At 39.9% G+C, this 15,357-nt stretch overlaps 1 protein-coding gene across 1 annotated transcript in view; it reads left to right on the top strand.

The window, feature by feature from the left end:
- The window catches only part of slc15a4 (solute carrier family 15 member 4), a 30,985-nt gene extending 24,365 nt beyond the window's left edge, over positions 1-6,620 (top strand). The window contains exon 9 of the mRNA XM_034691336.1: positions 4,782-6,620. Within this exon, the coding sequence (XP_034547227.1) occupies positions 4,782-4,933 (152 nt within the window). The 3' untranslated portion in view covers positions 4,934-6,620. The remainder of the gene's footprint in view (positions 1-4,781) is intronic.
- Positions 6,621-15,357: the final 8,737 nt, after the last annotated feature.

Here is a 15,357-nt window from a genome sequence, read left to right as displayed (position 1 = left end):
CTCATATTTCATATATCACATCTTCATATATTTTGTTACACCTTAAAGGTTGGTTATCGAAAATCCTCTGATCAACCAATCACACCGCAGCTTTCTTTCTCTCCACAACTATTGACTGATGGATTGCCATCACATTTTTTTACAGATGGTCATGGTCCCCCTGAGAATAAATGACTCCCATTATATCCTGCTTTTTCTATCAGATGGTCAAAATTTGATTTTCACCAGGGATGTTTGTGATTAGTTGCTTAAATGATTGAACGATGTCACCCCCTCTAGCTGGCACCAGAATAACTAGTTGGTTAAACAAATTATTAATATATTTATAAGTTTAGTCCTGAAATGTTGGTCATAAAATGTGTAAAAAACTGTAGTGTTGCCCACCCTGCCAATAGCTGGGGCTGTAGCTTGGTTAATGGCTACTTCCATAATGCTGTAATGCTCTACTACCCTGATGTAAACAAGCTCAAACAACAGATGGCATCTCCTGGTGTGGTCTAGTTTGGCAGTACTTTGATTTAGAAAATGGAGATAAAGTTGTCTGTAGGCTGTGTCTGCTTAAACTGGCATGCAACTACTTGATCTGGATCAATGCATAACCGGCACAGGTATGTGGATGTTAACCTGCAAAGTGGACTTAATGATAATGGTGCCAGCTTTGCTAACGTTAGCCTCTCTTTGCAAACAGATTTGACTTTACCCACAGACTCTGTGACTGTGTCTCTGTGACTCTGTGAAAATAATTGTAAAATTTCAAAAAGGAAATTTGTAGAATTGGAAATAACTTGTTAATGTGAATTACAGGGGAAATAAGTTTACCATAATAGTTAGTTATTTTCCAATGAATGAAATCTGATTTAATGATCCAAAACATTATTTTTTATTGCCCTGCAGTCAGATAAACATTCAAACATTAACAAACAAGCAATAATGATTTTTTTAAATTTCATTTTAGGTTTATAAGGACAGCCACATTTTTGCTGCAATTAAGATCACTTGCCTGACATCAGTTAGACAACTTTTAATAAAAGATAATGTGGGGGGTGCTATCAAAGAAAGGCAGACCTAAAATGCTGCTGGATTTAATTGGGTATAAATGCAACCAATCAAAGGTGGAAACGTGACATAAGGGGTAAACTGCAAGATTAGGTAGCAAGTGCCATCATGTAGTTTAAATGGCTTCTGATTTCACATAACACAGAGACCTTTCATATCTGTTCTTCTTACTTCATTCTTCTTTGATTTAATCCAATGATTTTTATCAAAAACTGGAAACAGAATACTTAAAGTGACTCTGAGAAACACATTTGACCACCTATTTAGAACTCTGAAGTCTGGTGTTTATGCAACTGACATCAGATCTCATTAGTCCTACACATCACAGCCTCCTATCCAACCTGTTGAAAGATCCTTTGTTAGTGTTTTACCCTTCAAACCCATGACAGAGCTCCTGTCACGTTTCAAGATTTCACTATTCACAATATCAATGTTGTGGAATTTTGACTGAATTAGGGTTGGATTGATGTGATAGTATAATTTATTCAACAATCAGTTTTTTCTCACTCATTTATTATTGATTTCTATCACCGTTTTACAAATTAACTGCTCATTAATCCACACCATCTGCCCCGGGCTGCAGGCTCGTGTTGGTGGGCGATCACTTGTTCCACACTGTGAACGCGACAACATGATTTCCTGGAGAAATCATTTTTCCACTGGTTGAGCTGTTGATGTCATGCTTCGCTGTGATTGGCAAAGCTGTGTCTGAGCGATAAGACCTGTGATGTGACTGGCTGGGAGTGTATTTATTAATCACCACACCCTCTGATCTATATCCATCTTCAGTCTGTCTGTCTGCACTTTGCAAGACTGCCCATACATGAAACTGAGAAGATAGAAGGAGGTCTTTGTGACGTGCACATAGTTTGTGCACAGCCCAACCAACTGCACTTGTCATCACGTATTTCATATTACATATTAATAGCATACTTCGCCTCACACTTGAAATCTTGCAACATCTCTTCATTTCTGTCAGCAAATCATCCCAGATCATGACTAAGGGGCAGGTTCATTAAAGCAGGAGCACAGCCTCTAGATCATTTACAAGATTTAGTTCATGATAAACATTTAAACTGCCCGTCTTTAAATCATAATGCATATTACATCGAATACATTCATAATAACATTTAATAGAATACAGAAGGCAAAAAGTTAAATGATTCAAAATAGTTTAGTTACTAATGAGCCATGTCTAAACCATAGACTGTATAGATAATGGACGTAGTATCCGTGATATCACCCATCTTTTTCTGAAGCCCTGTTTTGAAGCCAATCGTCGGCAGGAGCCATATTGGATATGCTGAAGTCAACCTAACTTCTGTAGAGCTAGTATGAGATAAAGAGGCGGGCTTTGAGCCTCCCAACAGCTACACTGTTCCCACCTGTCAATCAAGTCAGCTGTGCCTCTCATAATGGAAAACTCGTAATCTCAATATCTTCAAAATTGCAGCGTTATGAAAAAATTCACCCTTGTACAGTGTGTGCCGATCGAGAAATTAGCTATCCAGACTACACTTCTTTTCTGTACCAGGCTGTAAACATGTTTATTTCTGCTTTAAAGATCGGCCGGCTTTTTTTAATTTTTGTGTATGTGGTTTCCGGTACTTCCTGAGCCAGCCTCAAGTGGACACTCGATGAACTGCAGTTTTTAACACTTCTGCATTAGCTTCAATTCTCGCAGCCTAAGGTTGCCGCTTGGTCTCAACCAAGAGTATTGAATTGGCAGGTGTAACACTGCTTAGCTGAAGACTGTATAAAAAGATGTGTGACATGACAGTCCCCCAAAAGTAAAGCCAAAGGATTTAGAGCTCCCCTACAGACTGGCTGCAGTATAGGTTATTATCTCCTCCTCCTCCATGTTGACAGATGGGACAAGGCTCAGACTTTAAACTCTATAGACCGCCATTAAATTTTTCCCAAATATGGTTTCTCTCATTATAAGTTCTCATCCTGCTTATTTATATCCACTCACAAATTTTTCGGAGAAGTTTAATTTTCAGAACTTATTTGATGCTATAAATTGGGATATTAACGCCATGATTGACAGCTCTGTTGTTGCTGTAGTGTTTAAGATTAGCAGACTAGAGGAACACAACCCTAACACAGGAGTCATTGAACTTATCATAGACGTGAGAGTTGGCTTCAAACCGTAACATGATTCTGTTCTGCTGTGGACTGTACACACCAGAGGGATCTTTGCTGTTAAATTTGATTCATGGTTAACTGAAGAGGCTGCTCCAAAGAGTTGATACCGACTGCACAGACTGGCTCTGCGCAATCGCTGGGGGTATTTCAGTATCACTTTTGCACAGTGAGAGACTGTCCTATCATACAGTCAATCTACTGTACTCAAACACACACACACACACACACACACACACACACACACACACACACACACACACACACACACACACACCTCCTTGTTAGGCAACTCTGGAATCGACAATTGTTCCAATTTCTAATTAAAATCAGTCCAGCTTGACTTTTTCTTGCTCTGTATTTGGTGTGACAGCCTCACACGGAGAAGGTAATAGGCAGGAGAAAGTCCTCCAGGGCTTCACATTAACTCATCTGACGATAATATAGGATGTAAGGTTTAGGTATCTCTGTCCACTGGAGAAGCTGTGCCCTACATGGAGTCTATTACATAAAGCGAAGGCATGTTCTTAAATATGCTTAGCTGAAAAAAAAAAAGAGAAATCTAATCAAAGTAGTAACCACTCTCATCTCGTGCTGTCAGCCACAAAGTCAATTGGTCTGCGCGACATGGTCAAGAGGACAAAAGCTGCTCTAAAGCCAATCCAATTGTCTCCTTACTCGAACATAGGAGACCATGGTACTGTCGTCAGCTTTGCCCTTCATGTAAAACCCAAGCAAGAGGCAAACAGGATTTGTTTAGAGCCTTTCCTCTTGAGCTTTGTTGCTGAATGAGGACAAACACTTCAATCAACAGAGCAGCAAATGTTAGGAGAGTCAGAGTTTAAAGGCTGCTGGTTTAATTCTCCAGACCCTGTAGAAAAAAAAGCCATTTCTTATTTTTCTAATGCTTGAACACACTTCTGTGTCTGTCAGTCTCTTCACAGTCTGTTTGTCTTCCTCTCCCTCTTGTACACAAGTCGTACAGCAGATCACAGCGGAAACATCACTTTATTTTTTACTCCTTTTTATTGCATTGCATTCCCACGAGGAAACAAAGCGTGCTTTAATACCGATGAAAGACTCCCTGGCTTGTATCACAGCTGAGGGCCCATACTGCTGTTATTTCTGATACTTCAGTCCCACATCATCAATACTTTTCTTTTTTTGTTTGTTCTGTATCAACTGCAGAAGAGCGGAGGTCAACCGTCTTTATTTCACAGAGCCCCTCTGCTGCATTCTTAATTCCTGACAGAATCGTGTTTCCCTGCCGCTCTCACTTCAAGCTTTTCTTTTATGTGAACAGAAACACAACAACCTGCTACACTTGTGAGCTTGTGGCCGTTTACCTTTGCCTTTGGTCTTCTTTTAACATGCAGTAGTACTCTGTGATAAAAGACCCCTCCTGCTGTCCCCCTCTGAATTTGGTTTGACGGACTCTTTTGTTCTCCAAATTTCCATACTTGTCATTTTGACTCAGTTCACTGTTTGTAAGAATAATCTGAACACCAGTCTTGGTATTCACAGCCGAGGTGTTTTGTATTCAGTTCTAATAAAGTCCTTGTTTTCTTCTGTCTTCACAGGTAATATCAACGACTGCTCTCTGCACTACTACTTCTTCCTCCTGGCAGCGATCCAGGGTGTCACCCTGCTGGTCTTCCTCATCGTCTCTGTCAAGTATGACAAGCAGAAGGGCAAAACAGGAAGCCAGAGGCAGCGACACATCTCCTCATGACCCCCCCTCAATTATACATCCCCTTATCCCCCCTCACCATACCTGCCTTTTCCTGTCATTCGCTCCGTGCCCAAAGACCCTGTCCAATAGGTACTTTCTAACAGAATCCTACAGAAGTTTGGTTTACCTCTTTTAGAAAAAGTCACGTACGACCCTGTCATGGCTTTATATTTCTTATTTAAGTACATTTTAACTTTAAAGATGGGTTTTTTATCCCTTTGAATGACATTAATGAGTTAATTTACCTGGAAAAATGCAAAAACAGAGCTTACTGCAGGAGCCATGTTTGAGTTGTCTCTCCTGCGTCTCTCCCCATGTTGCCTTTCTTTGATTATTTGCACTTGCCTTGAGGAGTGGTGCCATAAAAAGTGACTGTATCTCTTCTAATCACGAAGACTGTCAGATGTTTTATAGTACAGTTTTTACTCCCTGCTTTCTAACAAAACTTATACATGGACTAACCATCTTACTGACCCTGGTGTGATCCATTAGTGTTTGAAATGATCGTTGAAATAGTTTCTATGTTCTTTCATGTTAAGTCTGAAAGGAGGCTTTAAGTGTACTTGAATGTTAGCATTATGTCTTGATTTTAATAACCAATATTGGGCTTCTGGAGAGCTTCAAATACCTATGCAGTAATAGAGTTATGATCCAATTGAATGTGAAATGAGATTTCATGCAGAAGGTACTTTTACGTTGAAGTGTTGTTGCTGATTCATCGAAGTTATTGCTGTTAATGTCGGTAGAGAACGGGGCTTTTGTTCAACAAGATCCTAAGAAACAAACTTCCTATTTGACTTATCTAATATGAATCTAATATTCAGAGGAAATCTGCTTCCTCTGCTTGTGATTACATACCATAAATCCACAAAAGTCCTTCTCTGAATCCGCTATAAATCCCCGGACAGCTCCATACATTAATAATGATAACTCGTCATGTTAGAAATAGTTCATGACTCAATAAGCTTTTCATTTCTGGTGAAGCTGCAGAACTGCATGTCCACGCTACAAACAACTAATTAAAAATTAATCTTGAGCTTAAAAGACAACCTTGAGTGTAGCTCTTAAAATATCCACAGCTTCAATGCTTGGATCAAGATGAAAAGTAGTTCTAGACTTAACATGCAAATGAGTTAACCAATTCATCCTGAGATCATTTTATATTTTTTAAATTTCATAAAAAAATCAACTTTCCCAGTGTTTGTTGACAGTTTTTTTTACAGTGTTATCATGACTTTGCAGCTTTGCCAGGAAATGTTTTGTGTATTTATTAGACTGTGATGCATTTTTTTTAGCCTTTTATTGCTAAGAAAACTGCTTGTGTGTGTGTTTCTACAATCCTCAGAATGGGTTTAGCACAAAGTAATGAATTTTATTAAAGCAAGAAAACTCAGGGCTCGAGGAACGGTGTCGAGTGACATAACTCTCCAGGAAATGTAAAAACTGCCTTTGGGAGCTCACAACGGTGTTTACCCTGTGGTGTACATAAAGTGACATTTGTATCCGCACATGAAAAGCAAAGAGCTCCCTCTCTGACGGTTTGTGACGCCTGTTTTTTGTGATTTTACGTGTGTTAAATTGGGCGGATAAATGGATGTTCCATGTTTTATTGCGTGTTTTATATATAATGTATTTGCTTTGCCATCTCAGTCCTCTTAAAAAGAGTTTATTACATTTTATTTTGGAATTATCTTCTGTTTTCTTAATGGTACCGAACTGGAATATTGTTTTATCATTTTATTTGTGGCCATTAAAGTATATTAAATTAAACATTTTGTTTGTCGTTATTAGCAAACCGCACTGTTGCCTCAGATGTTTGTAAGATCATATTACCTGCTCTAACTTTACATGGTGTTATCTATCTTTATATTGTTTACACTGCAGATCTTGTACTGTAATTGCACGTCGGCATTGCTCTGTAGCAGATTGTAAATACGGAGTAATACATGTAAATGAAGAATAAGTGATCATGTATCATTCCAGACATGTACTTCATCATATTCAAACTCTTGTTTTAATCCAATCACTTTAGTAAATAAATATTTGAAGAAAAGGAAAATGAAAAAAATAGTGAATGATAAAATGTTTCAGCCCCGTGTTTTCAATCTAGTCAGAGAGGTGACCCTGTTGTTTACTCGTGACTCACTGATTGTGCTGTCATGTCAGGAGGCTTTCATGATTAGGGCTGTGGTTTGTTGATCCTGAGGGAAACTCAAAGTAGAGTGCTTAAATTATTTATATTACAAAAAAATACACCCTGTGGCTGACTGTCACAAAAAAAAAAGGTTGCAAACACAGAGGTGTAGCGCCTCGTTTTGCATTCCCACTGGGTAAGAGAGCATGTTTCTTCTTAGTTTCATCAGACACAGATTGAAATCAAAACGTCATCACAGATCATTTTTTAATGCTAAGCCCTCCCAGCCTGGAGGCTCGGAGAGGGCCAATTCCTGTTTAATTTGGTCAGAGAGCCCACATAGCCGTGACTTAGCAGACAGCTTGATGTTTGAAACCAACAGAACGCCTCCAGGTCATAATTCCAGTGTGGCGGCTTGTTTCTCATGTTGAGAGGAGTTTCTGACACATTGAAGTGGTTATGGAGGCAGAATTGCGAGGCAATAACACTGAGATATATAGTTTTGGAACAGGCCTCCCAATATTTTAAGTTAATTTATTGGCCTGGATTTGAGGAAACAGCAGTGCCTCAGAGAAAACCTGCATACATTTATACCAGCTCCATTTTCTGTATTGTGTTTTTTTCCCGAGCTTTCTTTACGAGCCAAGGTTGCCTTTGAAGTTCAGTGTTCAGAGTTTGATATTATATATTTTTAAACCATGCTCATGGCATGATTAGTCAGGTAGGTCAATGCTAGTCTGTCAGTCCACAACTTTATTATAGTCTAAAATACCTAAATCAATATTATTTATATTTTCATATAATGTTATACACTCGTGCATGGTTCCCAGAGGATCAACCCTGCTGCTCTCTTCACCAGCATCATCAGCAGGTAAACCTTCACTTATCCTGTGATATATGTTATTTTTACATCTGTTGCTTACACAACATATTTGTCATAGTTCCCAGAGGATGAATCCTGACGATGTTTGTGATCAGCCTACAGTACTGTTCCTCTCACATATACAAATAGTACCATCATAAGTGGATCGACCGCAGGGGCAGAGGGTGCGGCTACCCAAGGGCCCACGTTCAGAATAGGATTAGGGTTAGGGTTAGGGTTTGGATTAGGGTTAGGATTAGGGTTTGGATTAGGGTTAGGATTAGGGTTTGGATTAGGGTTAGGGTTAGGGTTGGGGTTTGAATTAGGGTTAGGGCTGGTGTTTAGATCAGGGTTAGGGTTAGGGTTTGGATTGGGTTAGAGTTAGGGTTTGAATTAGGGTTAGGTTAAGGGTTCAAAATAGGATTAGGGTTAAGGTTAGGGTTTGGATTTGGATAAGGGTTAGGGTTTTGATTAAGGTTAGGGTTAGGGTTTGGATTAGGGTTAGGGTTTGGATTAGGGTTATGGTTTGGATTAGGGTTAGGGTTTGGATTAGGGTTAGGGTTAGGGTTTGGATTAGGGTTAGGGTTTGGATTAGGGTTAGGCTTTGGACTAGGGTTAGGGTTTGGATTAGGGTTAGGGTTAGGAATGGGGTTTGTATTAGGGTTAGGGTTAGGATTACGGTTAGGGTTTGGATTATGGTTAGGGTTATGTTTAGGGTTCGGATTAGGTTTAGGGTTATGTTTAGGGTAAGGATTAGGGTTAGGGTTTGATTAGGGTTTGGATTAAGGTCAGGGTTAGTGTTAGGGTTTGGATTAGGGTTAGGGTTTGGATCATGGTTAGGGTTAGGGTTTGGATTAGGTTAAGGGTTAGGGTTTAGATTAAGTTTAGGGTCAGCGTTTAGATTAGGGTTAGGGTTTGGATTAGTGTTAGGGTTAGGGTTTGGATAAGGTTAGGGTTAGGGTTAGGGTTTGGATTAGGGTTAGGGTAAGGATTAGGGTTAGGGTTTGATTAGGGTTTGGATTAAGGCCTCGGTAAGGGTTAGGGTTTGGATTAGGGTTAGGGTTAGGGTTTGGGTTTGTATTATGGTTAGGGTTAGGGTTTGTATTAGGGTTAGGGTTAGGGTTTGGATTTGGGTAAAAGTCTGTATTAGGGTTAGGGTTAGGATTACGGTTATGGTTTGGATTATGGTTAAGGTTAGGGGTTTGGATTAGGGTTAGGGTTAGGTTCAGGGTTCGGATTAGGTTTAGGGTTAGGTTTTGGATTAGGGTTAGGGTTTGGATTAGGGTTAGGGTTTGGATCAGGGTTAGGGTTTGGATTAGGGTTATGGTTTGGATTAGGGTTAGGGTTTGGATTAGGGTTAGCGTTTAGATTAGGGTTAGGGTTTGGATTAAGGTTAGGGTTAGGGTTAGGGTTTGGATTAGGGTTAGGGTTTGGATTAGGGTTAGGGTTAGGGTTTGGATTAGGGTTAGGGCTAGGTTTAGGAATAGGGTTAGGGATAAGATTAGGGTTAGGGCTAGGTTTAGGAATAGGGTTAGGGTTTGGATTAGGGTTAAAGTAAGGATTAGGGTTAGGGTGTGATTAGGGTTTGGATTAAGGTCAGGGTTAGGGTTAGGGCTTGGATTAGGGTTAGAGTTAGGGTTAGGGGTGGGTTTACGGTTAGGGTTAGGGTTTGGATTAGGGTTTAGGTAAGGATTAGGGTTAGGATTTGATTAGGGTTTGGATTAAGGTCAGGGTTAGGATTTGGATTAGTGTTAGGGTTTGGATCAGGGTTAGGGTTTGGATTAGGGTCAGGATTCGGATATGGGTTAGGTTTTGGATTAGGGTTAAGGTTAGGGTTTGGATTAGGGTTAGGGGTTTGGATTAGGGTTAGGGTTAGGTTTTTGATTAGGGTTATGGTTTGGATTAGGGTTAGGGTTAGGTTTTTGATTAGGGTTAGGGTTTGGATTAGGGTTAGGGTTTGGATTAGGGTTAGGGCTAGGTTTAGGAATAGGGTTAGGGTTTGTATTAGGGTTAGGGCTAGGTTTAGGAATAGGGTTAGGGTTTGGATTAGGGTTTGAATTAAGGTTAGGGTTAGGGCTTGGATTAGGGTTAGAGTTAGGGTTAGGGGTGGGTTTAGGATTAGGGTTAGGGTTAGGGCTTGGATTAAGGTTAGGGTTAGGATTTGGATTTGGATTTGGATTAGGGTTAGGGTTAGGGTTAGGGTTAGTTAGGGGATCGGGGCTCTTTCGTATCTCAGGAAAGGAAGGACATTTGTCGACTGCATTGAAAGGAACTTGTGAAACTTGGACCTCGTCCTGCTGTTGTGACGCAATCGGTCTCAATGCATCCTCAAAAGAATGCAGCCCCCAAATTGGGACATAGTTTTTGTCTTCTTTATTGATTTCTTCTTGTTTCATTCATCCACATCTACTCTGTGAGACATAATATACACCTAAAACACAGGTGTGATCCAGCTGCCAAAATGTTGTCAGTGTTTGAACAAATCAAGAAAGGAGAGATAGTTTTCTGCTTGTGGCACCTTTCGCTCTTGAAAGAAGTGTCAACATGATGTAAAAAGGTGGTGTGTGTATCCTCGCAGCTTTTCATTTTAATTACTGAATTAGGATCATTCTTACGTCAAACATTTTTTTACTGCCCTCCATCTACCCTGAATGACTTTTCTGAGGATGAAGCAATCTTACATAATCTGCTTAATTTTTAAACTGCTTTTAATTGTATTACTACATCTTACCTGTGTAATGAGCGAGCAGGAGATGCTCCAGAGATGTCCTCAAGTAATGGGAGGATTAGGAGGCACCATAATGTGTTAATTAAGATAAGCTGACACAATGTTAAAGAAAAAGGCCAAGTAGACACATCACCAGTCTCTAACTATTAATCAGCCGTATTAACATGAACCTGATTATCTTATTGAAGCTGAGGCTGTCTGTGTTGGTCAGCATTCCTGCAGCCTGTTCTGTGCTGGACTCCATATGCGCTTGCCTAGAACAAGCTGCTTTACTTAAGGTTTATCCCAAAAGAAGTCATGCTGATGATATGAAAAGTGGAGAAGAAAACATGTTCTTGGCCCTGACAAACTCCTGTTTAACAAAATCTGCAAGTCATGTCACCTAAAAGACTGTTTTCTCTGGGACGGCCCGCTGCGGCAGGATAAGGATGTTCATTTAGAGAGATGATGTGTGAAATAAGCAGCCGTAAAATGCTTTAAACTGCATACATCTATCGGATTTATGGTATCAGCCTTGGTAATAATGTGCAGGTGCAGTGGTTTAGAGCATCTTATTCGTACAGAATGGAGCTTGACTCTCATAAAACAGCACAAGTATTGTGATAAATCTCTCTCAGACACACTGAGGAATACCGTTCTTGTGAAGTGTGTCTTAGTTGCCCTCTGACCCTCCTTTGTTTTCAGGCAAGTAGAAAAACACACTGGCTGTTCTCCTGTCCCCTTTGCATTGTGTGCTATACTTTTCCGAGGTCGGTGTATCCAGATGACAGCTTTTGGTTTATATAGTGAAAGGCACTGCAAGCTACTGTAGCTATTTATTATCCTTATAAAATTGGAATAAAGTTTTTATAATACATTTTCCTTACTGTCAAAAAAATATATAAATCTAAAATTAAAAAAAAAAATTATTTTATGTTGCAGACTTCTATTGCTGCTCTAAAATGTTATTTTTATTAAACTGACCATGGACACTGTTTGTGTAAATCCCTCATTCACTGTGTTTCTTTGTTTGTACTCACCTCAGCATGAACATGTGAGTCACACATAAAAACAGTGCCCAATAAAACATGCTTTTTTTTTTTCTTAAAGGGGGTCTGTCTGTAGTACTTGTCAATAGAAAGTGTATCACCAACAGGGGATCCCAGCCAGCTCAGCCCCTTTGTGAAGAAATAGGCTGGAGTACCAACAAGTAAGCTAGGCTATCAACTGCTGCAGGCTGGATCAGCTCTACTCTACCACATAATTTATCTAATTTTAAGAAACTCCAACACTAACACTGAGCACTAATACTCCAATTGTCTCACTTTGTGCTGAATATCAAGGACCAGCAGGACCTGTGAGCCATGAGAGTGTGATAGTACATCTCATGGAAGCCTGAAAGATAAAAAAGTGCCTAATGTTAATGTTAAGGCTAAATTATGTCGTCATTCATTTAAAAAATATCGAGCTATGATTTCTGGTCCATATCGCCAAGCCCTACCATGAACCGTAAAAGCTTCCTGCTGTCATGAATGGAACTTGGTAACAGCAGTATGTCAGGACCTTCCTGAATCAGAGAATACCAGCAGCTGAAATACAGCTGCAGTCTGCATTGCTAACCATCCAGAGTTCCCAGCCTCACTGAACGCAGCTGTTTCACCAACTTTCTTTAACATACAGTAAAGAAGAGAACCAGAAAAGCTGAATGGAAGTGTGTCTATAAAGTAAGTTTATAAAATTCTTCATAAATAGTGTTTGGGTTGAAGTTTCTTAAAATGAGCCAAATTAGGTGGTAGAGCTGACTGTCTGCAGGGGCTGATAGCCTAGCTTCAGTTCTGCTGAGCTGACTGGCATTCCCTGTGGGTGATAGACTTACTATTGACAAGTACCTCATACAACTCCAGTTCAAAAAGAAAAAAAGGGAACAACTAAAGTATCCCGTTGACACCTGGGTGACCTTTTCTCATAAAGCAGTTTCCAGCATTTCTAGGGTTTTATTTTTATTCTCACAGGCTTATTTAACGGTTTACATTTGAGACACTTTGAAAAATTCACTTCTAAGGTTGTGGCTGATAAGGCCCAAGGTTTTTTAATATTTAAAAATGATTGTTTGAGTAATTTGTTGACAATAAGTAAACTATAGAATGATCTCAACATAATCCTGTAAGATTATAAATGTATTGAGGTCATCACTAAGGTAAGGGTCTGAGCTAAATATAGTCTAAGAACAGGTCTTACATAGCTGGTGAGTTAAGTAACTGTGAGAACATTTGTGTGTGTCCTCTCTGGTGTGTGTCTCCCTGCATGGTGCACTGGTCAGGTGGGAGATTGTGTTTACAAGACACAGATTTGGCACTAGGGTTTTGTTTACGAAAACAATGTTGTCTTTGGTTCCCTGCGGCTCCGTCTGTAAAAAAACTGGGAACACCAGAATGTCAAGCTGACCTTGTCAGCTGCTCCTCGGCTCCTCTGCGACAGTGTGTTTGTGCGTGTTTAGCTGCTGTAAAACTACTGCGAAGTGATTTAAAAATGAATTCAAAGGCAGCAACATAAATCAAGCAGCGAATAATCATTTGGAAATTGCAAATACAGACCCGGCACATTAGGACCACAGGGAGCACAGCCAACCATTAGCGAGAGTTTGTTGGTCTCACATCATCAATTTAATTAAAAATCCATTTAAGATGGAAGCCTGGGGAAGGTTTTTTTCTTTTTCTTTCAGGAGAGTCAAGACTTCAAGGCCAACAGAATGAGTCTTGAGTTACCAAGCTCCAATAAGGGAAGTGAATACAATCATTATATCTCCTGAGCCACATCCCAGCAGGTAGGAACACATGTCTTACACTTGTGCCCATGGGGGTGGAGACGAAGGCTCTTTAATGGGCTGCCCTGTTTTCTTCTTACCTGAAGAGGTCGAAGTCACCGGCGACGGTCACAGAAAGAGAGCCGCAGTGGTGTTTTAATTACAAGGGGCCCTCCATCAATCATGCCCCTTGTGGCTGACAGTTAAATCCCTCCCAGACCTACAGGGGCTCTCCTCGCCCTTCACAGTCCACAGGCTGAGCATGGCAGCCATGGTCCCAGAACACAACTGGTAACAACGCTGCACACAGACCCCGCCTCGCTCCCTGCTGCCATTGAGCCACAGCAGAGGGGAAAATGACCCAAGAGATGGATGAAAATATCTTCTGGGGACAGATATATGGACTTTTTTCTGTGTGTGCAAACTAATCATAACAGGGCTGGACTGTGGATTTTATCATTTTAAAACGTTACTATTAACTTGGGCTGTCAAAAAGTTATTTCTTTATACTAACATTTTTAAGCACCATAAAAAAATAATAATCAGCATTTATCATATTTTTGATCAATGTTTAAAACACCATTATTTTTCATTTCAAAACAGTTTTAAGTCCATTTTAAAAATGTAAAGCAATTCTTACCAGTGTCCTGATTTGGTAATGAAATGAAAACAATTAAATGTACTTTATGATCTTGATTTTTTTATGTATTACTCAAGTAAATGCTGCACTGCTACACCATTGCGGTCTGAAACCATGACTTAGAGGTAGGAGATAGCTTCAAACTGTTAGAAAAAGTGTTCTTTTTTATTTTTTAATGAAGGATAACACAGGTACAAATTAAGAAAAATGCAGGAGTGCATGTACAAAATGTCTCATCTGTGTCAATACGGTGTGCAGTTATTCCAAAATACCTATTTACTCCCTGATGTCTGTTGATTCCTGGATAATGTGACACCATGTGCACTGTTCAGGGGTTCCAGTTTGGCCGCTTTATCTGTTTCATGCAGGTCCTGTACGTGTGAAACGGATGTCACTTAGACCCGAGTCTTCCACCATGTTGACTGGCCCGCAGTTGCCTCTGTTTAACAAGCACTGTTAACTTGTTTGATTTAATCCACAGGTCTGTGGCGATTCACACACTCCAAGCTCTGACAACTTTTGAGATGCAGTTACCGCTGACATCTAGCCCCAAGGTGGTAGCTCAAACTCCAAATACTCAGGAGATATTTTAAACCTGTTTCACACAGAGTGTAAATTACATATGATCTGTCAACTGAGCTGTCAACAGGAGCCACAGATTAACTACAACGTGCCAAAAGGGGCACGCGCTAAAAGAAAATCCACGTTAAGTTTAGACCTTAATTGCATTGCAATTAACCCGTCACGTTAACGCTGAACCTTACTTTTGACTGAGTAATTCATTGATGAATCATTACTCAAAGTTCTTGAAGATAAGCAAAATAAATAGTATTGGATATGCTTCTATATTACAAGTTTAAAAAAAGGTTGGTAAGGGGCAAGGAGTACTAACAGCTAATTAAATAGCTTAGCAAAGCGAAAGAAGATTATGTAAACAGCCAGCCTAGCCCACCCTAAATCAGGGACAGGCCACTTGCATCCCGTCCTCCTCCCTCAATGTGGCCCTTGAGTCCAATTTCAGATATCAACAGATTTGAAGCGGTACTTAACGGCTGAAATTTGACGATTTTGAAACTGGATTTATTTTACTTTCTAATAAAGAGTGCTCCCTCCAAACTAAGGTCTGAAGCTAAAATCTCTGTGAATATCTAGTTTTGGCCTTCCTCCAAGAATAGCAGTAAAAAGCTGAAAACTGGACCAGAAGAACCACCTCTTTAGAGTCTGAAAAGCTAACCTATGTGTTCACTTTGCTGGAAAGAAAATCTGGTTTTAAGGATT

Source organism: Notolabrus celidotus, chromosome 9 (genome assembly GCF_009762535.1).
Source record: "Notolabrus celidotus isolate fNotCel1 chromosome 9, fNotCel1.pri, whole genome shotgun sequence".
NCBI classification, from domain to species: domain Eukaryota; kingdom Metazoa; phylum Chordata; class Actinopteri; order Labriformes; family Labridae; genus Notolabrus; species Notolabrus celidotus.
This window is presented reverse-complemented; position numbering and strand designations above follow the sequence as displayed.